At 49.3% G+C, this 26494-nt stretch overlaps 1 protein-coding gene across 1 annotated transcript in view; it reads left to right on the top strand.

Moving 5' to 3' along the window:
• igdcc4 (immunoglobulin superfamily, DCC subclass, member 4) overlaps positions 1 to 26494 on the top strand; it is a 70187-nt gene that overhangs the window by 7832 nt on the left and 35861 nt on the right. The window contains exons 2-3 of the mRNA XM_064336002.1: positions 12740 to 13042; positions 18639 to 18780. Coding sequence (XP_064192072.1) covers positions 12740 to 13042; positions 18639 to 18780 — 445 coding nt within the window. The remainder of the gene's footprint in view (positions 1 to 12739; positions 13043 to 18638; positions 18781 to 26494) is intronic.

Below are 26494 nucleotides of genomic sequence, written 5' to 3'. Positions count from 1 at the left end.
GCCCAGAGACCTGCGCTGAAGCGGCTTGAGCGTAGCACGCCTGCGTTGTGGGTACGGGGGGATACGGAGCAGAAGCAGCGGCTAGCACAACTCCACAGCGATAGAAACCCAATACATTACGGCACATGCAGTAGTTATGATTTATAATGATTATATTGATTATAAATGTTTGAAAGGAAAGGAGTCTGTGGAAATTCCCCTCCTCTCCTCTCCGACAGACACCCCCGCCCCCCCCACCCCCCACCCTTCGCTCAGCGAGGAGGGCGGGGCGGCGGGCTCCCTTTCCGCGGGAGAGACCTGACGGCATCGTGTTCCGCTCCCCGCCGGCCGCAGGGCGGATGAAGGCTGATTAGATTAAATGTTTAGACAATCGCAGAGCATGTTTGGCCGTATATAAAATTGGCCGCATGTCAATGTTATTGTACCAGGAGCTCCCCAAGCACGCGTCGAAACCTGAGAACCACATTGTTCTCTGAGGAGATGGCAGATGAGTCTCTCTCTCTCTCTCTCTCTCTCTCTCTCTCTCTCTCTCTCTTTTCTCTGTCTATTCTCTCTTTTCTGCCTGTGGTTAGTTTTTTGATAGTTTTTTCTCTTTATGTTGCTTGTCTATTATTTTTATTTAGAAGTACAGTAATTTCTGTGGTTGAATGATGTCCCAATAAAAGGGGTTTTTAAATCTCAAATCTCTCTCTCTCTCTCTTTCTCTATCGCTCTCTCTCTCTGTCTCGCACTCTCTTCACTCTCTCTTTCTCTATCGCTCGCTCTCTCTGTCTCGCTCTGTCTCTCTCTCTGTCTCGTTCTCTCTCTTTATCTTTCTCTGTCTCGTACTCTCTTTCACTCTCTCTTTCGCTCTCTCTCTCTCTCTCTCTCTGTCTCACTCTCTCTCTCTCTCTCTGTCTCTGTTCCCGCTCAGTTTTTCTTCCTGCAATCTCTGCTTCACGGCGAGGGCGAAAGAGAGAATTTCTCACAGCAATGAAATCTCACGGCATTCCATCTCTTTTTTTTTTTCCCCCTTTCCCTTCCCTGGCTCGGTTATTGCCTGCCATCTGTCACCGGAGAGCAAACGGACTAAGTTCGGCTGCCCCGCCGCATTTTCCGCGCGAATGTACCAAATTGATTTCATATTAGTTCGGTCACACAGCGGCGGCGTCCCCCCCCCGGTCACTCGCCGATGTGTTTTACCGGGCAGACGCGCCGGCGACGGATCAGATAAGTTATCTGGGCTTCGGCTGTCGCGACGCCGCGACTCGCCGCGACGCGCTCTGAGACGGCTCGTAACTCCCGGGCGAGTGCGGGCGGGAGGCTTTTTGAGGATGAGCGTTCCGTACGGAGGGCGCAGACGCGTCCACGCGCGCGCACGCTCGCCCGCTCCCGCCTCCCCTATTTTCCCCCCCGTTTCAGATACAGATTTGGCGCATAGCTATCAATCACAGCCCCTCTGCTGTCCTACATCCCCGTCCCCGTCAATTATGATGCCTGCAACCTCGTTCCCTTCGGTGGCTCCGGCTCTGTCAGAGGCTGAGTGTTCCTCTGCAGGCGTGTCTCACGCGTGTACATGCGCACTCTTGCAGAGATACTTTATGCCCAAATGTGCACAAATCCGCGCTTCACAAGCACTCACACACATGCGAAGTCACACACTTTACAAATGCCCTATGGACACAAAACCACACTTTATAAACACCCACGTGCACACAAACTCATGCTTTATAAACACCCACATGCACACAAACTCACACTTTATAAACCCCACTGCACACAACTCACCTTATAAACACCACTGCGCACAAACTCACACTTTATAAACACCCACATGCACACAAACTCATGTTTTATAAACACCCACATGCACACAAACTCACGCTTTATAAACACCCACATGCGCACAAACTCACACTTTATAAACACCCACATGCGCACAAACTCACACTTTATAAACACCAATGTGTGCGCATTTGGGTGTTTATAAATGTTTGTGAGTTTGTGTGCATGTGGGTGTTTATAAATGTTTGTGAGTTTGTGTGCATTTGGGTGTTTATAAAGTGTGAGTTTGTGTGCATATGGGTGTTTATAAATGTTTGTGAGTTTGTGTGCATGTGGGTGTTTATAAATGTGTGAGTTCGTGTGCATATGGGTGTTTATAAATGTGTGAGTTTGTGTGCATGTGGGTGTTTATAAAACATGAGTTTGTGCACATGTGGGTGTTTATAAAGTGTGAGTTTGTGTGCATGTGGGTGTTTATAAAACATGAGTTTGTGTGCATGTGGGTGTTTATAAAACATGAGTTTGTGTGCATGTGGGTGTTTATAAAGTGTGAGTTTGTGCGCATGTGGGTGTTTATAAATGTGTGAGTTTGTGTGCATATGGGTGTTTATAAAGTGTGTGAATTTGTGCGCATATGGGTGTTTATAAATGTGTGAGTTTGTGTGCATGTGGGTGTTTATAAAGCGTGAGTTTGTGTGCATATGGGTGTTTATAAATGTGTGAGTTTGTGTGCGTATGGGTGTTTATAAAGCGTGTGAGTTTGTGTGCATATGGGTGTTTATAAATGTGTATGAGTTTGTGTGCGTATGGGTGTTTATAAATGTGTATGAGTTTGTGTGCGTATGGGTGTTTATAAATGTGTATGAGTTTGTGTGCATATGGGTGTTTATAAAGTGTGTGCGTTTGTGTGCATGTGGGTGTTTATAAAGCATGTGTATTTGTGTGCATATGTGTGTTTATAAAGCATGAGTTGTGTGCACGTGTGTTTATAAAGTGTGAGTTTGTGCGCATGTGTGTGCTTGTAAAGCGTGCAAGTGTTTGCTCGTGCTTTATAAATGGCCACATGCACACAAACTCACACGCTTTATAATCACCAAAATGCACACAAACTCACACGCTTTATAATCACCAAAATGCACACAAACTCACACGCTTTATAAACACTCACGTGCACACAAACACACAACCTTTGTAAACACTCTTATGTACACAAACTCACACTCTTTGTAAACAACGATATACACACACACTCGCACACTTAACATGCACATGCACGCGCACATGTACATGCACACATGACCCCTCTGCCCACTCAGGCAAACCCATTTGCATACACTCTCTAAAAGCACAGACCCGTGTGCCAACATGCGCATGGTCTGGACTGCTCACGGTCGCGCGGGCTAGCCTGCACTTCCTGACCCCGGCTCCGCCGCCATCCGCCACAGAACAACACCCCCCCCCCCCAACCCGCCGCCCGTCTCGCCAAAGGTGAGCGGGGTCACAGAGGGCTGGTACATCTAAGCCGCGGGGGCCTGTAACCTGAGCCCCGCCCCGACTCCCGGCCGCTCATATTCTGATTAAAAGCGGCGCGTCGGCGGGGGCAGGTGAAGCGCGGACCGGGCGCTCCTAACGGGCTGGAGAACAGTCGCTTCCTGTGATCTGGAGAGCGAAGTGAACCCCGGGGGGCAGCGACGACGGCACCGCTGCCCTCGAGGCTTCCAGCACGCTTGGGTGTGCCGCGTGAGAGGGCGTGTCCGTAGCAGCCGGGCAGGGATTGGGTGGAGGGGGTGCCCGTTAGGCCTGAAGCCTAAGAACCGGTTTTTAAAATATGAACATAGGCCATCTTTATTTAATATTAAGCAGGGTGATCGTTTTTGCTCTTGCTCCTCTTCGACGCAATGTGCAAACTCTTATTTTACATCAGCGGTAACCAGCCGTGTTCCTGGAGATTTAATATCCTATGAGTTTTTCATTTCGACCCAATTTGGCTCCCCTGCCTATTAATTATCTGTTCAACAAAGAGATCTAGCCATTTGAATAAGGCATGTTTTGTTAGGTATGGATTGAAAACCTACGGGGTGGTAGATCTCCAGGAACAGGGGTGGTTACCACTGTTTTAGATGATAGTACAGAGAATGCCAAATAGCTAAATACAAAAGCCTGAAATATTTTTCTGCATCTACTCTATCTTGCTGGCTAAAACTGTACAATGCATTTGAGGGAATGTCAATATATTGCATCACAGGATGTAAATACTGCAGTGCGAAACAAGCTTGGAAAACGTGTCTGTTTGTGGAAAACCGGGATTTGCCGTTTTACTCATTTTATTCTCGCAAATTTTGCATGACTTGTGCAGCAGAAATTCCCAACGAGCCACAGAAAGCTCATTTGAAGTATCAGTTGTGTCACGTTTGTGCATTGCTGCACATCATAAAATTGTACGACATAAATGAGTCTCAAGTTATATAGGCTACTGTTGGGCAAGTGTCCCTATTAAGACCATGTACCATATAGCCTACTGAAAGCCCACTTTCAACCTTTGAGTCGAATGAAAAAACATCTAAATTATAATTTTGTCCTCTTATGTTTCTTCCAATGAAGCTGCTTGATACATCCATGGCAGTTTTCAGACAGTCAGATTTGCCGATATTGAATTGGGGTGCATGTTCAGATGTGTCAGATGTTCCCGTTGGCTGTGGAATACGTTGCCTGGTATTGTAGTGCGCCAAGCGTGGAGCTATAACACCAATAAATTGTCAGTGTTTCCAGGGAACTGTTGGAGCGAAACGCCGGATAGAATATCAGCGGTGGTGGAGATGCCCCCCCCCCACCACCACCACCACCACCACCTCCACCTCCTTTCCCCCCTGCTTTTCTCTCCCTCGTACGCCCCCCCATCACTGTCTCCCTCTCCCTCTCCCTCTCTCCCTTTACCCTCAAGGGTAGGCTGAGTGTATGAGGTATGAGATGTCTGGCTCGCTGCCACCCTGTCCATTCAGAATGTCTCGGCGTGAACGCGCAGCAGGGGTACTCGGGGGAGGGGGGTAGGGGGTGTTGGCCCCCACCGCCTCTTTTTTTTTGTACGCGCTCAGATTGCACGTTCGAGCTTTACCACAGTCGGGGGGGGTTGGCTTTCATGTCTGATGCTCTTGCGTGAGAGAGCGCGTGTCGGTGCGTATGTCAGCATATCCCATCCACGAATCGCCAAATGAATCTGGTGAAGCATGCTGTTTCCTGCGCTTATTGGCAGTTTGTGTTCTCGTGCGCAGATTTCCCGAGGGGTGGGCGAACATCACGGCTGTGGCTCGCGAAGCGGTGGTAGCGGAGCACCAAGAAACGGCTGCCTGTGTGTGTGTGCGTGTGTGTGCGTGCGTGTGTGTGTGCGTGCGTGCGTGCGTGCGCGCGTGTGTGTGTGTGTGTGTGTGTGCGCGCGCGCGTGTGTGTGTGTGTGTGTGTGTGTGTGCGTGTGTGTGCGTGTGTGTGCGTGTGTGCGCGTGTGCGTTGTGTGTTTGGTGATGTGTGTGTGTGTTGGGTGTGTGTGTGTGTGTTGGGGTGTGTGTGTTGGGTGTGTTGGTGTGAGTGGGTGTGTGTGTGGTGTGTGTGTTGTGGTGGGTGTTGTTGTGTGTGTGTGCTTGTGTGTGAGAGGGTGGGTGTGTGTTGTGTGGGTGGGTGTGTGTTTGGTAGGTGGTGTGGGGTGTGGTGTGTTTGGGTGGGTGTGTGTGCTGTGTGTTTGGTGGTGTGTTGTTTGGGTGGGTGTGTGTGTGTGTGTGTTTGGGTGGGTTGTGTGTGTGTGTGTTGGTGGGTGTGTGTGTGGGTGTGTGTGTTGGGGTGTTGGTGGTGTGCTGTGTGTGTGTTTGGGTGGGTGGTGTGTGTGTGTTGGGTGGGTTGTGTGGGTGTGTGTGTTTGGGTGGGTGTGTGTGCTTGTGTGTGTTTGGGTGGGTGTGTGTGCTTGTGTGTGTTTGGGTGGGTGTGTGTGGAGGGTGGGTGTGTGTTTGGGTGGGTGGTGTGTGAGAGGGTGGGTGTGTGTTTGGGTGGGTGTGTGTGAGAGGGTGGGTGTGTGTTGGGTGGGGTGTGTGAGTGGTGTGTGTTTGGGTGGGTGTGTGTGTTGTGTGTGTGTGTGTGGGTGGTGTGTGTGAGAGGGTGGGTGTGTGTTTGGGTGGTGTGTGAGGTGGGGTGGTGTGTGTGGGTGTGTGTGAGAGGGTGGGTGTGTGTTTGGGTGGGTGTGTGTGAGAGGGTGGGTGTGTGTTTGGGTGGGTGTGTGTGAGAGGTGGGTGGTGTTGTGGTGGGTGTGTGTGAAGGGTGGTGGTGTTTGGGTGGGTGTGTGTGAGAGGGTGGGTGGTGTTTGGGTGGGTGTGTGTGAGAGGGTGGTGTGTGGGGGTTTGTGGGTGTGTGTGTGTGGTGGTGGGGGGTGGGTGTTGTGGGGGTGTGTGAAGGGTGGGTGGGTGTTTGTGTGGGTGTGTGTGGGGGGTGGGTGGGTGTTTGTGTGGGTGTGTGTGAGAGGGTGGGTGGGTGTTTGTGTGGGGTGTGTGGAGGGTGGGTGGGTGGTTGTGTGTGTGGGTGTGTGTGGAATGATCCAGAATCATGTCACGAGTTAAAGGCCCTCGGTTAGTTTCAGGTTTTTTTGAGTGCTCGGTCGTGTTTGTCGTTGTACGTGTCCCAATTATGTTGGTAAAATATGAAAAGATGACATTTCATCACTTTTGCTTCCAGAAAAGAATCAGTGGACAAAAACATGCAAGTTGGATTTAGCTCAAGGTTTGACGTACTTCTGGATTTTAATCAAAGCAGCCAATCATCTTTCATGTATTATTTTCCTAAATGCTCCCTGCAGCATCTATTTTCCTGGTTGAGTGGGCATTCACAAACAGTTGCCCCAGGTGCACCTGTTGCGATTCACAGATGAATCACTCAGTCACATAATAGTAACGAATGCCTGCTTGATTTAGAAGAGAGTTATTTTGATAGGGTATTTTTACTCTTTTCTGCTACGATTATAATCAGCTACAGTAGTAGAAGCTTGGACGTAAGCTCTAGCCAAGTAGCCTGGTATGCTACAGGTCACCTATAGTTTGAAATTAGTTCGAAAAAGGTAACCATTCAGTTACTTCCTGTAGGGCCCTTGGTTCATGAACCGGCTCCTGTTTCTCTTTCATGCCTTCAACTTCGGGATTCGACTCTGGCTCAGACAAGCCTTGCAGGGGCTTCCGTCCGTCCCTTTATAATACGGAATCATCCCATATTGAAGAATGTTCCATTCCTTATTGAATCGGTATACAGTTTGTTCCGTATTTTTTTTTTACACGTAGTTCTGACAGATATAGAATAGAATAGAATGAGGGTGGCACTGTGGTGCAGACAGGCCTGGGCCTTTCTGTGTGGAGTTTGCATGTTCTCCTTGTGTCTCCGTGTGGGTTTCCTCCGAGGTACTCCGGTTTCCTCCCGCAGTCCAAAGACATGCGGCTAGGCTAATTTGAGACTCTAAATTGCTCATAGGTATGAGTGTGCGCCCTGCGACAGATCGGCGGCCTGTCCCACGGTGTATTCCTGCCTCTCGCCCAATGCACGCTGGGATAGGCTCCAGCACCCCCCCCCCGCGACCCTGCCCGTGAATAAGTGGGTTTGATAATGGATGGATGGAAGAATAAAATCAAACCAGTTTTGCGTGAAGTAGCTGAGATGCAGAATGAGAGTGGTGGCGTGCTGCTCTGTTGTGTGTGTGTCTGTCAAACGCACAAATGTTGGCTACTCTTGTCTATCTTTATACCATAACCTTTCAAACATGTTTGTTTAAGGTTTCTGACGGGGGATGGAAGGGTTTCTTATTTTTGTCTGCTTCTAAGGCGGTGACCCTAGTGTATGCTCTATCTCTTTTAGAGCAGTTTCATGGGCGGGAGATAGGAGGGGTGCTCCTGTCAGTCTCGGTCTGATAACCAATCAAGGCAGAGCATATGAAGAACACTATCAACATCCCCCCCAAAACAGACTGTTCAGCTCTGGATATATTAGGTTTTGTCATTTCTTTCTTTTGAAAAACCTTATCAACATGTTTGGTAGACCCAAAATAGAATGATTGGCAACATTCAAGAGCCTGATGTGGTGTACTTGACAAGTAAACATCTGAAGGGAAGAAAGGAGGGAAGAGTTTCTGAAGAGACTCGGTGTGCAACTTTTATAAGTGCTGTCTCTCTCCCTCTCCCTATCTCTCTCTGTCTCTCGTACTCTCTAAAAATTCGAATGGCTTGATTGCCATGAAAGGATATCAACCATTATTGCCATAAAATCTGCAATAAACAGCAAATACTTATAAAAATTAGTTAAAAATAATAACTAAATAATAAAGTGGAGTGAAAAATAAATAATAATAATAATAATAATAAATAAAATTAGTTTTGTGGAACTGATCAGATTAGGACCATGTTACATTTTTCTCTAAACTCATGACAGGCTGTCACATAAATGTGCAGATGACTCTGTGAGTTCTGGTACTTCTCCCAGGCAAGTGTAATCTTTCATCATATGTTTTGCTGTCATATGGTGCAATACTGGTTTTGACTTTTCACAAGGAAGCTCGTCTTAAATGAACTTATGTAGGACAGGAGAGGAGAAAGTGGAATTCAGTTTACATTTCTCCTGATCCACATTGTCCACATAGTGTCTGGTCTCTGGGCTTCCACTCTTTCTTGTGACATCCTTTTTGTATTTCCGGATTATGATTATTGAGTCTGTCCGTTCTCTCACACTCGCTCTGCTTGTTGCCAGATGAAAAGCAGGCTGGTTCCTTTTCTGAATTTGCTTACGCTACTCGATGAGAACATACTGCTCTGTGGGTTTGCTTTAACATGGAGATGAACGTTCAACGTGATCTAAGAGCCTTCATGAATGTGTTGTGTAGAATGTATTTCTCTGGCCCTGTTCACAATACCCTGTAGCTCATGTACCCATCAAGTTTAATGTCCCTTTGGATTTAGGACGAAATTTGCACAAAGCCGCCTGTTGCACGTCTCAGATGAACACAAGGGAAAGGAATTATCATGTTCTTTTGCCTCCTTGTGAAGAATTCTTATTCTGTCTCCAGTGTTCAGAGAAGGGGACAGGCATTAATGGAAACTACTGCTGAAGCCCGGAAACACGGGTTTACTCATGCTTATCAAGGGCCCTGTTACAAATGAGGGTCTCTTTATGATATTCAGAACATTTGGGAATATTTAAGAATGGGACTTCAATCCCCAAGGCTCAACTGTGGTCTAAATTAACCACACCCATTAGTAATTACATTTTAAGCCACACCCTCGGGTATGAACAAGATATAGCCTAATATAAATTGAATAAAGCAGCATACCTGTTTTATTTTGCCTGTAAGACTTAAATGCAGATTAAGTAAATATAGCCTAGATCCAGGAGGATATCCTTGGGGTTAAAAGGCTTTGAACTTTGATTCTGTGGCTCACATGTTAAAAGGGATCTTGCAGTCACAATGTGTGGAAGCTATACGATGTTGTGTGCCCAGTTTTTAATTTAAACGTAAAAAGTTTTTGTTTCCAAATGAAAATTCTCTGTTTCCAGGTAAACAGTGTCTAACTTTAAATGTATCTCCTCTGGTTCTCAGTTACGTACTGTAGCCTACATCTTGAGTGTGAAATTTAATCTGCTGCTTCCTCTTCAGTTGCAACACCGATCCGATCATGCACATTGGCCATCAATTTGATTTGTGTTTGTTATAAATAACATTATAAAACAAGTTCCACTTGAAAATGCCGTAACACGTATCGACCGCTTGCTAATGCTATCTTTTTTTTTTTTTTAATGAAAATACTCGGTTGGGTGGTAATATTTTTAAGAAGCTGGCCAGTATATTATCAATGGTTGCTATGCTAAGTAAGCTTTGCTTTTCTACGATTGGAGAAACTGAAAATGGCAACAGTCATTTTAGCTGGTCAAATATAATTTCAGTTCAACATGATGCAAACTGAAACCTGTTATTTACTGACTCTGAAATGAAAAAATGGTGCACTGTGGCTTTACTGTAGAAGCTGCTGTCTGAACTTGATACTGATAAGTAACTCATGCCAGTGTGCTTGCCGCCTCTACGAGAAATACCTCATACTCCATCCATCCATTCGTTCATTATCTATACCTGCTTATCCTGGCCGGGGTCACGGGGGGTCCTGGAGCCTTTCCCAGCGTGCACCGGGTGAGAGGCAGGAATACAGCCTGGGCAGGTCGCCAATCTATCGCAGGGATTCATCATATTACGGAATAAAATTGATTGAACTGAAATTAAAATCTCGGTCACCGCACTGGGTTTATTGGGCCTGAAGTGTGGCTCTGATATAAAGATGAAAGGGAAAAGCGGCGAACCCTGAGGGTCTCCAGGGCCAGGCTTGTTCTGCCGTACGGGCTGTGTAGTCACGGCAGGCAGTTACCTCACATGAACACGCGAGAGAATCTTCAAGCGACAACTGAAGACTCACCTCTTCAGGCTGCACCTCTCCCCACCCCTCCCTACCTCCCTGTAATCTCTTAAATGACTTTAAGCTAAGGGTTGTAACTTGGTAGCTGTTTTGTAGGCGACTTAGTTAATGCACCTGTCTTAAATACTGTTTGTATTTTTGCATAGACTGCGTTGTTGCTGTTCTCGTGTGTGTCAGTGTTAATCAGTTTAACCTACAGGGTCCAAGTTGAACTATGCGGTTGTTCCCTGCACTTGGACCGGTACTTCTCTCTAGGGGTTTTCGACATACTTGTTCCTGGTTATGGTTATAACTTTGTTGTATGTCGCTCTGGATAAGAGCGTCTGCCAAATGCCTGTAATGACATGTAATGTAATGAATCTGAGTTTGAGAGGAATCGCCCAGCCAAGCTGCTCCGCATCCACACCAAGCACATTACGCGGTGCCGCCGCCTTGTATCTGCTAACTTGGAAAGCAGTTACTTAAGGAACTAAGTTATTCCCCCCCGGGCCTTACCCAATTCTCTCCTTCATTCATTGTCAGCACCCTTACAATGAATGATTCGTGAGGGTACATGCAAACGCGAAGAAACCATTTGCGTTCCGTTCGTCAAACAGATTCTCTCATCCTTGCGTTGTTAGTGTCTCGCGAGGTGAGAGACAAATAGTGGTTCAGACACGGCCAGCAGCTCGCTCACGCAGTTGCTCCTCCCTCTCCCTTTGGGCGCTATTCCGTCCATTAGCCACCTTCACTCAGCACCAATTCAACTTCAAAGATGAGCTATTGCTGGGACCACTCAAGGTAGACCTGTGTTGTCAAAGCAATAAATAGTAAACATGTAGAAATTAGGCTATATCCAATTTGAGAATAAATATTAAAATCTAGGCTAAATCGGTGGCTTTGCCCCTTTTGGCAATAATGGTTGCAGGTACAACAGCTTTTGTTTCTTGAAGTCTGTTTTCTTGCTTTATACCACATGTACAACACTGTTGTAAAGCTGGTTGGTCGTCAGAAACTCCTCTGCATGTCTAAAATACCTTCATCTCACACCCAAAACTGTCTTGGCCCATTGAAAACATAGGCTACACTAAAACAGAAATATCACAAAACCCTAGAAAGTGAAATCTTCCTATAAGGGAGTTGCAATGGTCCATCGTAAGCTAACATGAGCTATATGTAGCCTATTTAAATTAAGTATTTATTTAGTTTGAAAAGTAACATTATATCCAATATTTACACACAGACAACCCTACTGATATTGGGTTTATTAGACAAACAAAACAATACTTTGAATTGTTTGGGTCATCGTCAGTACTGTTCTTCTTTAGTAGTGTTCTTCTAAATGGCTTACACTGTTTTGTAAATTACCGTTACTGCAGTTTTAAAGTTACGGTACGTAGGCTATACAGTACGTACGTTAAAACGGACCCGTTTATTTTCCGTATCGGAGCCGGAACACGGCTTCGGAACACGAAGAGCCCTTTGCGTTCGGCGCGGCGCGTACGGGGGAGAGGCGGCGAGAGGGTCAGCGCCGATTTTAATCAAGGAAATCATTCTGTCGCCCATTAGCCTAATTAAGCCGCCTCCTCGCTGAAGGAGGAGCGCGTGCGCGCTAGGCCGCGCGCGGTGGCGCGTCCTCAGTTTTCCCGACGTCGCGCTTCGAACGTCGAGGCGCGACTTCTTCATTCGCGGTTTATTTCAGATCTCGCGCGTCCGCTGCCAGCTCTCGGCTCTCGGCTGTGCTGCGTTTGAAGGAAAAAAAAAAAAAGGAGGAAAGAATCAGTTACTCACGAAAATGAAAACCGTCGGGGGAGAAAAAAACAGCGCGAGCCCACGTGAAATGTTACGGCTGGAAAATAAGCCGCTCGTTAGAATGCTGGGACTCTTCCCGAAAGGGTGACTCTGTGGATGGGGGAAGTGCGCTTTTGTCTAGTTTTAGGCCATCTTAGAGGTGTAGTTATCTCCGTTTCTTCTCCGTCTGATTCGCACCGTTTCCCTTCGCCTGTGTTTTGAGCCAGCTTGCCCTCTCCCTGACCTTCATGCGCTCTGGCGACAATAACATTCCTAATTTCCACCCAAAATGGCCCCCCCCTTCCTTGCCCTGTTCTGACCGCCTCCTCCCCTTTCTCTCCGCGTCTCTCTCTGGCCGGCCCGTTTCTCCGGCACACAAAGTTGTGCCGTGGAATTGGCTCGTCTGTGCGCTGTACAATGCCGGTGAGATAAGTCATGTCAGCCAGGATTTACCATCTCTCCCCCTTCCCCCCCCCACTCCCTCTCTGCCTCCCTCTCTGGCCCCCTCCCTCTCTGTTTTCCCACTCGTTTTGCTTTCTCTCCCTCTCTTCCTCTCTCTCCCTTTCTTTCCTCTCTCTCTCCCGCTTTCCCTCTATCTCTCTCTCCCTTTCTGTCCCTCTGTCTCTCTCTCTCCCCCCTGCTCTCCTTCTCTCCCCTCCCTCCCTCCCTCCCTCTCTCTCTCACCCTCTTCCCCTCTCCCCCCCCCCTCTCCCCCTCTCTCTCTCCTCTCACAGAAAAGCCAGCGTCGGTGGAGTTGAGCTGCAGGGCGGGGCCTGTCAGCGTGGTGCTGGAGCCCGGACACCCCCTCCTGCTGGACTGCCACCTGGGGGCCGGCGAGAGCCCGCTCAACGTCACCTGGCTGCGGGACGGGGAGCCGGTGCAGGACGGCGAGGCGGCGCGCGCCCTCCCCAACGGCTCCCTGGCGGTGCTGGTCCAGGAAGGGAGGCTGCCGCTCGGGGTGGAGGGGGGCTACAGCTGCGTTTCGGCCGGCCCGTCCGGGGCGCTCGTCAGCCGCACCCTCGCCGTGCACCTCACCAGTAAGCGCCGCGCCCCCCCTCCTGCGCTTCCTACCCTCTATAACCACGCCCCCTCATGCGCTTCCTGTTCTCTATAACCACGCCCCCTCCTGCGCTTCCTGCCCTCTATAACCACGCCCCCTCATGCGCTTCCTGTTCTCTATAACCACGCCCCCTCCTGCGCTTCCTGCCCTCTATAACCACGCCCCCCTCCTGCGCTTCCTGCCCTCTATAACCACGCCCCCCTCCTGCGCTTCCTGCCCTCTATAACCACGCCCCCCTCCTGCGCTTCCTGCCCTCTATAACCACGCCCCCCTCCTGCGCTTCCTGCCCTCTATAACCACGCCCCCTCCTGCGCTTCCTGCCCTCTATAACCACGCCCCCTCCTGCACTTCCTGTTCTCTGAAACCACGCCCCCTCCTGTGCTTCCTGCCCTCTATAACCACGCCCCCTCCTGCGCTTCCTGTACTCTGAAACCACGCCCCCCTCCTGCGCTTCCTGCCCTCTATAACCACACCCCCTCCTGCGCTTCCTGCCCTCTATAACCACGCCCCCCTCCTGCGCTTCCTGCCCTCTATAACCACGCCCCCTCCTGCGCTTTCTGCCCTCTATAACCCCGCCCCCTCCTGCGCTTCCTGCCCTCTGAAACCCCGCCCCCTCCTGCGCTTCCTGTTCTCTGAAACCCCGCCCCTCCTGCGCTTCCTGCCCTCTATAACCACGCCCCCCTCCTGCGCTTCCTGCCCTCTATAACCACGCCCCCCTCCTACGCTTCCTGCCCTCTATAACCACGCCCCCCCTCCTGCGCTTCCTGTCCTCTGAAACCCCGCCCCTCCTGCGCTTCCTGTTCTCTGAAACCCCGCCCCCTCCTGCGCTTCCTGCCCTCTATAACCGCGCCCCCTCCTGCGCTTCCTGCCCTCTCTAACCACGCCCCCTCCTGCCCTTCCTGTCCTCTATAACCACGCCCCCCTCCTGCGCTTCCTGTTCTCTGAAACCCCGCCCCCCCTGCGCTTCCTGTCCTCTATAACCACGCCCCCCTCCTGCGCTTCCTGTCCTCTATAACCACGCCCCCTCCTGCGCTTCCTGTCCTCTATAACCACGCCCCCTCCTGCGCTTCCTGCCCTCTGAAACCGTGCCCCCTCCTTCGCTTCCTGTCCTCTGAAACCCCGCTCCCTCAGCTCCCCTTAATGGAGCTCGCGTAGTTCTGGCAGGTCACGAGAGTCAAGCGCTCCGGCCGAATCAGCTGATGGCTCAGCTGAGTGATGTTCGCCTATCACAGTACATTCACTAACAGGGCGGTCTACTTAAACAGCCTCCCTCTACTCATTCGGCTGCTCCTCCTGCATGCAAGCGCTGCACGTTGCTTCGTAAATCCCCTCCACCACCCCAGCTCCATCCCCATGCGTCAAGAATTTGCATTCTCCATTCCTATGTGTTAAGAAATTGCATTTGCTCCATTCATATGTGTTAAAAACTGCTTTGCTGCTGGATCTGTTCTGTGTGTACCCCTCTAGGGGGGGTTTGGCTGCTGGCCTCCCGGCCTTATCCACGCGGGCTGCGTGGTTGGCGGGAGAGCTCCAGAACAGAGCCATACCGCCAAACATAACTGTATTGCCTTTATTGTCAATAAAGTTCTACTTGATGACAGTGGTCCTGACAGAATTCCATGTTTCTCTCACCGCTGCCGGTGCCCGTGCGTCGTACGCGTCTTATCTGGGGAATACCGCCTTAAATAAACGAACGCGCGCCAGCACGCACGGGCAGGCAGGGGTGGGTGGACTGAGCCGACCGCGCTGAACCCCCCCGGTCGGCTCGCGCTGGGGGAAAAAAAGAAGGCGCATTCCTGGGGCCCGTGTCTTCCACGGGGCCGTGACCTCACCTGGGAGAGACAAGGGCCCGATTGTGTGCTCGACGGTCCCTCCAGCGCAGGTAGAGTCCGGCGGGCAGCGCGGGGCCCGTCTCCGGGGTGGGGGTGGGGTGGGGGTGGGGCTGCGGGGGTGTGGCAGAGGGGTGGGGGTGGGGGGGGTTTGGCAGAGGGGAAGGACGTAGAGATTCGGTTCCGCTCTCTCTTTCGCCTTTGCTCTTAACGTGCCGCTCTTCAGAACGCTGCAGGCTTCGTTTTGTCGCCGGGTTCGTGACGTCCGTCGCTATCGTCTCGCTTCGGTTTTTCTCCCCCTTCGTCCCGGCCTTCGCGCGCTCCTTATTTTTTAAGAGGTCACTCCGTCTGGTCGGGAGTTTTCGCGAAGAGCGGCGGACGGAAATAAAAGATTCCCGTGTACGTAAAAAGTGTGCCTTTTGGAGGGTGCCGACAAATCAGGTTCCCTCTGGGGTGGCGAGAGAGAGGGAGGGAGACGGGACTTCGTGGAGGGGGCGGGGTGGGGGCCCGCGTTCGCGCGGGCGTTCCGACAGCGAGGAGAGCCCGATGCGCTCTCCACCCCCGTTTATACAGAGGGCGAGCGAGAGAGAGGGCGAGAAAAGTCACGCGGGAAAAAAAAACTCCGTCTTTCCCTCTCCTTTCGCCCTTCCCTCCTCGCTCTCTGTACTAGACGGCGGCGGCGCGGGCCCCGGGGGCTGTATGCTAATTCTGCCCGCTTGCGTGCGTCCTGACCTTTCTGCTGGAATGGTCTGCAGTCTGAGGTGTTAGCGCTCGTGGGAAAGACAAAGAAGCGGAGGGGAGAGAGAGAGAGAGAGAGAGAGAGAGAGGTGAGCTCAGGACAGGCTGAGTCCGGGGGGTCTTGGGTGGGATTATCGGAAAGGCAGTAGGGGAGTGGAAAGAGAGCTGTAATCTGATAGCGGAGAGGCCGGAGAATGGGGAAAGAAAGAGAGAGAGCAATAAACAACTGAGAGGGAGAACAAGCAAGAAAAAGGACAGAGAGAGAGAGAGAGAGAAAGAGAAACGGAACAGAGAGAGAGAGAGAGAGACCTATGGAGTCAAGGACAAATAACCACTAGTGACGAAGCTGTTTTGTGAAAGTAGTAATCTGTCGAATGTTCTTTTGTACTGTTATCAACGCAAGTGTTTCAACCGCCTTGGATGCATGTGGAGCTGGCACTTTTCCAGAGCCCTGCTGAGCTGATCATATTTGCTGTACTGTACATCTTCCACGCCCTGACAGATAACACATGTTCGCCAGGGTGAGAAAAGATAACTTGCAGGCAGAAAAACGCACGACGCACGTTGGCTCAGTTCACGATCTCCTTTTAGCTGACGGAAATGGGTAAAAGTCTATGACAGGCACCGAATGCGTGAAACGCTTATTATTGTTGTTTAGAAAAGGGAGTTCTTCGTTCAAGGTGTGGAGCCAGACAGAGACACAGCCCGGGGTGCAGCTCCGTTTTGAGTTTTATAATCATATGCTAACCGAAAAAAGTTAAGAGTTATCCACGGCCCTCTAATTCCCCAGGCGGCCTGGTTTCGATTTCGTAGAAAGGGGGTTCTACGGAGGAGCTGAGCGAAACTGGAATGGTTGTACGTTTGCACACGGCTGTGACTGTCACGGGCTCTGGCTGTAAACACGAAACAACCTCATGATTGTTTCCCCCCAAGAAAACAAACTCGGGTCCCAGGGGGGGAGAGAAAAAGGTCACATTAGGGACAAATCAATTGGAACAGTACAAACATTGCGCCAGTCTTCGGCTAAAGATAAGCCTGGCTAACCGGGCCATGAGAGCCAGATAGCCATACTTTTTTCCCAATTGTTACCAATTAAAATTTTATCTGGGAATATTTTAACCTTTTAATAAACCCAGATAGCTTTTGTGTTGTGTGCGAGCTGGTGTGCTAGCGCTAATATTATTCGTGCTAAACGGCTAAGTGTGAGACTCGATGCGGAGACGTCCTCGCCGAAGCTTTATCGGCCGATGTTGACGCGCTTCGCCGAAGGCCTTGGCTGAAACGCGTCAGCACGCCCACGTTACTTTTGTGCTGTGCCGGGGCTCCGATTGACATCGAGCTGCTGCAGCAGTCGCTTTAGCTCTCAGAGACCCCGTATGCTCTTACGTCCATTGAAAGATCAGAAAGACCTAAAGAAAAGCAGGTTGCTTGAATCGACTTGTACATTTGCGCTCTGATTGGTCAATTAAGCCGTGAGGAACGGTGAAGAGCTGCTGGCCTCGCGGCCCCTACAAGGGCAAAGTGAAGAGCGCTGACGTTAATTTCAAAATGGAGCGAAGCGAGAGAGAGACGGATCGTGAGAGATGTGAGAAGACCCCCAACCCCCCCCCCCACTGGCCTTCTCACATCCTCTCACGGTGAAGGACCGTCCACCAAACCTTCCAGCGTCACGACCCGAAACCCACCCGCCTTACAGCAACCAGGCGTGCGCTATCGGACGCACAGTAACACACACGAAGCCTCCTCAGCAATAAGCACAACCCGAAAGAAGACCCAATTAAGCACAAAGTGATATATAAAAGGCAAGCAGGCGTTTTTTATGCAGCGAAGCAGGGAGTTAGATCGATTATGTCCTAAAGATGGTGCGCGTCCTCTCTCCGGCGCAGCTTCGGATCTGCGTCTCCGCCACAGGACCGCGACGACATTATCTCTGTCTGTAAGGGGAGGCGGAAACAAACGCGGCAGCAACAGAACAAAGCACACAAAAACACTGGGACGTAAAAACAAAGCTAGACAAGCTGCTTCCCTCTCGTGACTGCTTTGTTTAGCCAAAATGTTTCTTAGCATGCTGCTACTTTGATCGCCTGACGTTTTCCACATGCGCATGCTCACGCACACGCACGCAAATTCAGAGCATACAGCTTACACAGTCGTTTGCTCAGAATGCACGTGCACTCACTCACGCTCACACATGCTCGCATGTACACACACACGTACACACACACACACACACATGCACATGTAGGCACTCACTCAGAACACACACGCACGTACACACACGCACACACACATGCACACGTAGGCACTCACTCAGAACATAAAACACAGAACTTGCGCAGTCAGTTACTCAGAATGCACACGCGCTCACTCAGAACACGCTCCCTCACACAGAACCACATACAAGCCGCACGCGCGGAATCACTCAGAATGCACGTAACTCACACAAACGCTGAAAGCAAACCTCACAATAATTTCAGCGTGTTTACATTAACGTTGCATGCCGAGGGACAGATTGATTATTAACGGACCTTGGCAGCGTTATACAGTGCTACCGTTACAGGGTTGAACTACTTCTGTATATAATTGCCAGAAGGCCAGGGAACAGTTTGTGTCGTGTCTTTAAATGTTACTAATTTAGGCAAATATTAATTTCTCTAGCCAGTTATGACATTGTCAAGGTAAGCCTACAGTATCGTGTTTATGATTCAGGAAAATTCAATGGTTTCATGACCATTCAACCTATAAATGTTCATTAATTGCTTTATAGACTCTGCCGATGATCTCTGTATGAGTTTTTGTATGCTTTCTATGCTAAAGCCTGGCTCAAGGGTACAGCATCCACATTATTGGCAGGATAGCCAATGTGACTTGTCAATCAGTGGTCCAGGGCCCTTCCCATTGGTGGTCACCCCTGACCCCGCGATTCTGGTCTGTGACGGTGCTCGTTGCAGGAAACGGATCGCTCCGGTGTGACCCCGCCCCCTGCCCTCCTCTCTCTCTCCGCAGGCCTGTCCCGTTTCCTCCATCACCCGGAGGCCCAGGCGGTGCCCGCGGGGGGCGCGGCGCGCTTCGAGTGCCGCGTGGATGGCCTGCCCGCTCCGAGCATCACCTGGGAGAAGGACCAGGTGCCCCTGCCCGCCCACTCCAGGTGAGCGGCTCGCTCCGCCACCGCGGAAGCTGCCCGACCGAACGCCCGACCGCAAACGACGGACAGGGCGCGCGTCTGCGCGTCAGGGGGTCACCGAGCCTCTCTGGGAACCCCTTGTGAGATAACGAAACCGGTTTTCCGAGACGTGTCCCACCTGCAGTGCAGACAACGGCGGACTGAACCGCACACGGGGGTGGGGGGGGTTATCAGGGGACCGCATATGCTTCAGCTTCACGCATGCGGCACGTCGATCAATGGAGAGGTTCGGACGGCAGTACCGAATTTTGAAAAAAAAAATGGCGTAAAAGAAAAGTGCAGTGCAGAGAGCCCAGATCTATGCGCGTGACCTGCTTTCCTGTGCCTGTCTTTCAGAACGTCTCGTCAGACGCGCTTCCTCAGCTGGAAATGCCACTTTTAACACAAGGTTGTTTTCTGTGAGTTAAAAAAAAAAAAAGGAAATGCTTTGTTAGACTGGGGCTTTTCAACGACTTCTCAGTGAGCCTCACCCTAATCAGGACGCCCCCCCCCCCCCAAAGGCTTTTGTGGCCGCCGCCGGGGATATCTGGGGACAAGAGTTCGCAGGTCACGGGTCATTCGGGCCTGCCTATAGGATTTGAACAATGACTCGCCACAGCCTCACCTGACCGGGCCCAGTTACTGAATAAACAGCGTCCGCCCGGGAAGGTAAAAGGGGGGGGGGGGCTTCGGCTGTTTGTTTAGGAGCGATGTAAAGCGCCGTGCGTTTTTTTTTGTTTTGTCGTATACGTGCGCGTTGGTTAATCATCGGCAGACCGGAGGTCGGGCGATAAGAGCGGGTCGCCGCTCGGGCTCGGCGTTCTCCTCGGCGGGGGTCTGAAGGTCAGGGTCACGCAGCGCGGGGGCCATTTTGTGACCCCCACCCCCCCCCCTTTTTTTTAAATTTGCTTAACCTTTCAAAAAACTCGACGGTTCCCCGAACCGCGGCGGTTTCGGTCCTGGCCGCGCGCGGCGGGGACCGACGGGCTTTGAACTGCCGCGGGCGGGAAGGTTCTACGCTTTTCCCCCACATGAGCTCTCCTCCTCCCGTCCACCCCTCCTCCCTCTCTGTCTCTCTCTCTCTCTCTCTCTCTCTCTCTCTGTGGTGTATTAGCATGGCTGTTTGTGTGGTTAATGAAGAAGAGACGAACATATGTTTAGGTTGAGTGTTGGGGTTGGGCGCATTATCTTTGGGTTTTTCTTTTTTTGAGGCCGTGGGTAGGGATGGGAGATTTGGGTTTGTAAACGGGGGGTTGGTGGTGGGTTTTGAGGTAATTGTGGAAAGCCTTTTGTTTCAATAAAGGAGCATAAATTCTCTCTCCCTCTCTGTCTCTCTTCCATTTTCTCTCTCACTCTTTCACTCTCCACTCGCTTGTCTTCCCTCTGAAAAACACAGTATTTACTGCTTGAAAATGATCAATTATATCGTTTTTTTTTTATTTTTTACCTCTCCTCCCTGACTGAACGACCGGAACTAGTTGCAGATGTTTGTGAGCGGTCACATGGAGCACGGCTCTTTCCTGTCCGACTGCTGTGGAGTGCTTTCAGGCCGGGGTGACAGAGCGCGCACAGCGGCGTCGCATGTTGAGGGGCCAGCGTTACGTTCTGCGCTGACCTTTCTTTTGAAACCGAAGGTATGGGAAAAAAATACCGGAGCCGAACTGGCCTTCGCATCGGCCGCGGTGCCGTTCGTCAGAATGCGGCCGACGGGGGATCTGAGAGACGGCGGGTAATCGAACCCTCAGGCACGGCCCTGAACCGCCTCGAAGAGGTCATTTTACACGCCACAGCCACTTGCCGTCGGAATCAAAATGCCTGTTGACTTGTGGTCTGCAGACAGGACCGGCTCAGGTTGGATGTAGCGATGCAGCCAGCTAGCGTATTACATTGGACTCACTGTTTGAGTTTTAAGCTGGAATATTTAAAAAAAAACATGTGAAAAGCTCAAGCTTACATATGCTTATGAACGTTCAACTTGCTCTCGCCCCATTTATTGGAAAAATGAACACAATGGCAACTCCAATGACAGTGGATGATGTCAGAGGGTTAAAAATAGTCTCTGCCTTTCAGATTCTTCCTGTTCTGTTCTGTTCTGTTCTGTTCTGTTATTTCACAGAAAGGTCAGCAGCGATCAAGATCCACTCTAAAAAATTTAGACCTGTAACTGAAAAAAACAACCGAAACTCTTCTTAAAACTGGAAATAGGGAACACAGAAATCTCAACGGGTCATGCCACAAAGAATCCACAACAAAAACGATAAAGCAGCCACAACAAAAACGATAAACCAGCCGCAACAAAAAAAACAATAAACAGCCACAACAGCAGCCAAAGAGAAAAGTTCTCTCCTTTCAGGCCTGGGAGTAAAGCCTTTCGTAAGGCCCAGTGATCAGCTAATGAGCAGCAGCCCTGGTCATTATAATCGGCTGCAGCTGCTGCTCTACCTGCGAGTACGGCCACCACTGCCGCCCGGTGGGCAACGCCCCGTTTCTAGAACATATCTAGAACATATATATATAACATATAAGTATTTGAAAAGCCTTAATTTTGCTCCGTTTGTAAAGCTTATTCATTTGAATTGAATTCATTTCTGGCGTACGGTGTAAGACGGCCCGGCCCGTGTTGGGAATCACGCTGCGGCGCGTGGCAGTTCGTTTCATTCAGCGCTTGGGCGAACCGCAGCACGACCCCCGCCGACTGACGCCCGGTCGCCACAGGCTGAAAATAACGAGGCCTTCGCACCGTAGCGACGGAGGAGGGAGGACGCGGGGCAGGCCCGCGAGAGAGGGGGTTCAGCTCCAGGGCACCATTGCTCCCCGAAAGAGAGAGAGAGAGAGAGAGAGAGACAGAGAGAGAGAGAGAGAGAGAGAGAGAGAGAGAGAGAGAGAGGGAGAGAGAGAGGGAGAGAGAGAGAGAGAGAGAGACAGAGAGAGAGAGAGGGAGAGGGAGAGAGATGTGTAAGGAGCTGGAGGCAGCGGAGGAAGGCAACAGATGGAGGAAGACGGCGCAGCGAGCGAGCGAGCGAGGGAGGGAGGCTGCATCTCCGCAGACATCGGGATCCGCGACCGCGAAACGCTGTGGGACGCAGGGACTGCCTTCGGCCTCTCGAGCGCGCGTGGGAGTCGTTTCAAAACTTTGGAAGCGCACGTACGAGCAGACGCAGAAATGCACGCATTCACACGTTCGCACAGACACGCACACCTGTACAGACTCACACACGGTCATGCATGTGCACGCGCGCATACCCACACGCGCACACGAGCATGCTTGCATGCAAGGCACATACATGCCCACAGACTCGCACGGAGCCTGGCGCTCTCGCACGCAACCGCACGCACGCTGACGTGCTATTAATACGTCGCCATACGGTTTGGGATAGGGTCCGGCTCATGCCTCCCATGCCTATATTTACACCATCGCCACGCCGGTGTCATCGATCCGCTATTTCGGTTATGAGGTGTTTTATGACCCGTGTCCTTGCGTGACCCTGGACTCCATATGCAATCCCCTTTGATCTCTTGGGTTCCCGTGATGCTGCTGAGGTTCTAAGCTGGCGCTTAGGGCCAGTAGGGGGTGCTGTGCTCCACTTATACACGTTGAGAGAATGCATAGGTGTTGTGCATTTTTTTGTGTGCAGTCCTCGGAGGCAGCGGACGGGTGTCTGAACGGAACTTGACCTGTCCCTCCTCTCGTCCGCAGGGCTTGGAAGGGGTGGGGTGGGGAGGGGGGGGGAGGGGCAGGTGCGTGGAGGAAGAGAGATAAATATTGACAAGTGTAAGCACAGCATGCGGCCATCGAGCTGAAAGGCTGTTGTGCAACGGGGGGGGGGGGGGGCTGACGTACAACGCTCGGTGACCTAGATCACAAGCCCGCTCTGGTTTGTTCTCTTTCTTAAGCACATCTCTCTCCCCCTCTCTCTCTCTCTCTCCTCTTTCTCTCACTCGCTCCCCCTCTCTCTCTCTCGCTCTCTCTCTCCTCTTTCTCTCACTCGCTCCCCCTCTCTCTCTCTCTCTCTCTCTCTCTCTCTCTCTCTCTCTCCCTCTTTCTCTCTCTCTCTCTCTCTTTCTCTCTCTCTCTCGCTCTCTCTCTCTCTCTCTCCCCCTCCCCTCTCGCTCTCTCCCTCTTTCAATTCAATTCAATAAGCTTTATTGGCATGGTAAGGGTACACTTACATTGCCAAAGCATTCATTCACATGACAAATATAACAGACAGGCAATAACAATTTAACTACAATAAACAGAAAAAATATAAAATCCAGACAATCCACATAAATAAAATTCTACATCTAGAACATAACACATACAAAGTGTCAATTAACTATAATAATGTTACTTTTCTGGTGTCAATGTTACTCCCTGTCCCTCAGTTTGTGGCAAGTGGCAATGTATTGTGCTGCCAAATCTACACATTCCCTTCTTTCTCCCAAAAGGAATGGCAGCTTCTCTGTCTCTGAGTGCATCTCAAATTGTGGGCAGATTTTTTTCATTTTGAGGAAGAACAGTGACCTTGTCTCTCTGTATTTCTCACATTTTGTGAGGAAATGAAGCTCTGTCTCCACCTCTTCAGTGTCGCAAAGTGAGCACAACCTGTCCTCTCTGGGCAGCCAGGTCTGCCGGTGTCTACCTGTCTCGATAGCCAGGTTGTGTTCACTGAGTCTATATCTTGTCAATATTTTCCTTGTTTTTGAATCTTTCACTGTGGTCAGGTAATCTGCCACAGTGTACTCTCTTTTAGGGCCCGATAGCATTCTAATTTGCTTTGTGTTTTTGTTTGTGTGTCCCAATAGGTGATGTAATTTTCTTTATGTTTTGCTATAATTTGGTTGACTCTAATTGTTTGTATGTTGCTGTCTTGAGGCTGCTTTGTGTTAGTAGGGGTTAATGAACTAAGCTTCAAGACTAGCTGGCTGAGGGACTCTTCTTTGGGCTCATCTCTTGGTATTTCAGGGCCTTGTAATGATAAGAGTGGGGGTCGCTGTTTTTGAGGTGAATCCAAAATTTAACTGCCCTTTTTTGGATGTTAATTAATAGTGGGTATTGGCCTAATTCTGCCCTGCATGCATTGTTTGGTGCTTTCCTCTGGACATGGAGGATGTTTTTACAGAGTTCTGCATGCAGGGTTTCTATGGGGTGTTTGTCCCATTTTGTAAAATCTTGCTCTGTGAGCGGACCCCACACTTCGCTGCCATATAATGCAATTGGTTGAATCACTGATTGGAATATTTTAAGCCAAATTTTGACAGGCAGTATAATTTGAGTATTTTTCTTTATGGCATAGAATGCCCTGCGTGCTTTCTCCTTCAGTTCATTTACCCCCAAGTTAAAGCTTCCTGTTGAGCTTATTTTTAAACCTAAATAACTGTAATTGTTACTGTGTTCAATTGTTTTATTTCCTAATTTGAATCTGTATTTGTTTCCCTGAAATCTGGATCTTCTTTGAAAGATCATAATTTTGGTTTTAGTCATATTCACTGTCAGGGCCCAGGCTTGACAGTGTTTCTCTACTAGAGCCAGGCTCTGCTGCAGTCCATGTTCTGTGGGCGATAGCAGAACCAGGTCATCTGCATAGAGAAGGAATTTGATTTCTTTATCATCAAGGGTGAGTCCAGGTGCTGCAGATTGTTCCAGCGCCTTGGCCAGTTCATTGATATAAATGTTGAACAGAGCGGGACTCAAGCTGCAGCCCTGCCTCACTCCCCGCCCCTGGGAGAAGAATTCTGTTCTTTTGTTTCCAATTTTGACTCCGCATTTGTTTTTGGTGTACATTGATTTGATTATATCATATACTTTACCCCCTACACCACTTTGGATAAGTGTGTAGAACAAACCATTGTGCCAAATTGAATCAAATGCCTTCTTGAAATCTATGAAACAGGCAAAAATTTTGTTTTTATTTTGGTTGACATGTTTTTCTACTAATGTGTGTAGGGTGTAAATATGATCAGTTGTACGGTGTTTAGGTAGAAATCCAATTTGACTTTTACTCAAGACATTGTGCTCAATAAGGAAGTCTATGAGTCTTGTGTTTATTATACTACACAGAACCTTCCCCAGATTACTGTTCACACAAATGCCTCGGTAGTTGTTGGGGTCTAATTTGTCTCCACTTTTAAATATAGGGGTAATTAATCCTTGATTCCAGATTTCAGGAAATAACCCACACTCAGAACCAAATTAAATAGCTTTAAAATTGCATTTGTAATTTTTGGTTGCTGTATTTTAGCATTTCATTTAAAATTCCATCTGGTCCGCTGGCTTTTCCAGATTGGAGCACGTGAAGTTTGTCGGTCAATTCCTGCTCAGTGATTGGGGTGTCTAATGGATTCTGATTGTCTTTTATGCTTAACTCAAGTCTGTTTAGTTTTTCACAGATCTTTTTCTGTTCCAGGTGATTTTGATGTGGTATGTTTTTATAGAGGTTTTCAAAATGATCTTTCCATATTTTACCATTTTGGATGGCCAATTCCTCTTGTTTTGTTTGATTTAGTTTTTTCCAGTTTTCCCAAAATTTGTTGGAATTGATTGACTCCTCAATTATTGTAAGTTGTGCCTGTTTGTGCTGTTCTTTTTGGTTCTGAGGGTGTGTTTATAGTGTTTTAATGTCTCAAAGTAAGCAAGGCGTAAATCTGGGTTTTGTTGATCTCTGTGTTTCTGATTAGATAATTGTCTAAGTTTTTCCTTATTTCTTTGCAGTCTTTGTCAAACCATGTTTCTGCTTTGATCTTTTTAGGGGCATTATGCTTTTTCTTTAAATTTGATATTAAAGCTGCCTTTTTAAATATGTTGTTTACATTTTTGACTGCCATTTTAATCCTTCTTTACTTTGAGGGTATGTAGTGACCAGAAAGGTATCTAATAGTGTCTGGATTTCTTGATTATTGATTGCTTTCTGGTATTCCTCCTTGCTGTTTGTCTCCCATCTGTATGATTGGTTGATGTTGTACAGCTTACTGGGAGGGTTGTGGGTGCTGGTGTTAGGTTCTGTCCTTTTGAGATAGACTGTGATTTGGCTGTGGTCGGACAGAGGGGTTAGTGGCTTGACGGTAAATGCTCTGAGAGAGAATGGATCTAGGTCTGTGACCATATAGTCTACTGTACTGTTACCAAGAGGTGAGCTGCAGGTGTATCTTCCCAAAGAGTCGCCTCGTATCCTACCATTGACAATATATAGACTCAGGTCATGACAGAACTGCAGTAGCTGTCTTCCATTTTTATTTATGTGGTGGTCGGAGTTATTTCTGGGTAGGTTTGTTACATTTTTAGGAGATTTTGTCCAAATATGTGCTTGTTCCCGTCTTCATTGATGTAGTCAGGCTGTGTGCCTGTTCGGGCATTTAGGTCTCCACAGATCAGCACATTTCCCTGGGCCTGGAAATGGCTGATTTCACTGTGGAGGTTGGGGAACATGTCCTCCTTGTAATAAGGGGATTCAGAGGGTGGGACATAGATTGCGCATAAATATAGATCATTTTTGGATGCAATTAATTTTTGCTTATTTTAAACCAAATATGTGATTCCATTTTTTTTATGCTGTGATGTCATTTTTGAACTCTGATTTGAACCAAATTAGTATACCACCAGAATCTCTTCCACGCTTAGTTAGGGGCATTTTAATTGATGGGACAATTGTTTCTTGGTATTCTGGGGGACAGTGAGTAACGGTATCGGCTCTACACCAAGATTCCTGAAGGATTATCATGT

The sequence above is a fragment of the Anguilla rostrata genome, chromosome 5 (assembly GCF_018555375.3).
Source record: "Anguilla rostrata isolate EN2019 chromosome 5, ASM1855537v3, whole genome shotgun sequence".
In the NCBI taxonomy this organism is placed as follows: domain Eukaryota; kingdom Metazoa; phylum Chordata; class Actinopteri; order Anguilliformes; family Anguillidae; genus Anguilla; species Anguilla rostrata.
The sequence above is the reverse complement of the archived record's forward strand: the minus strand, read 5'-3'. Positions and strand labels throughout refer to the sequence as shown.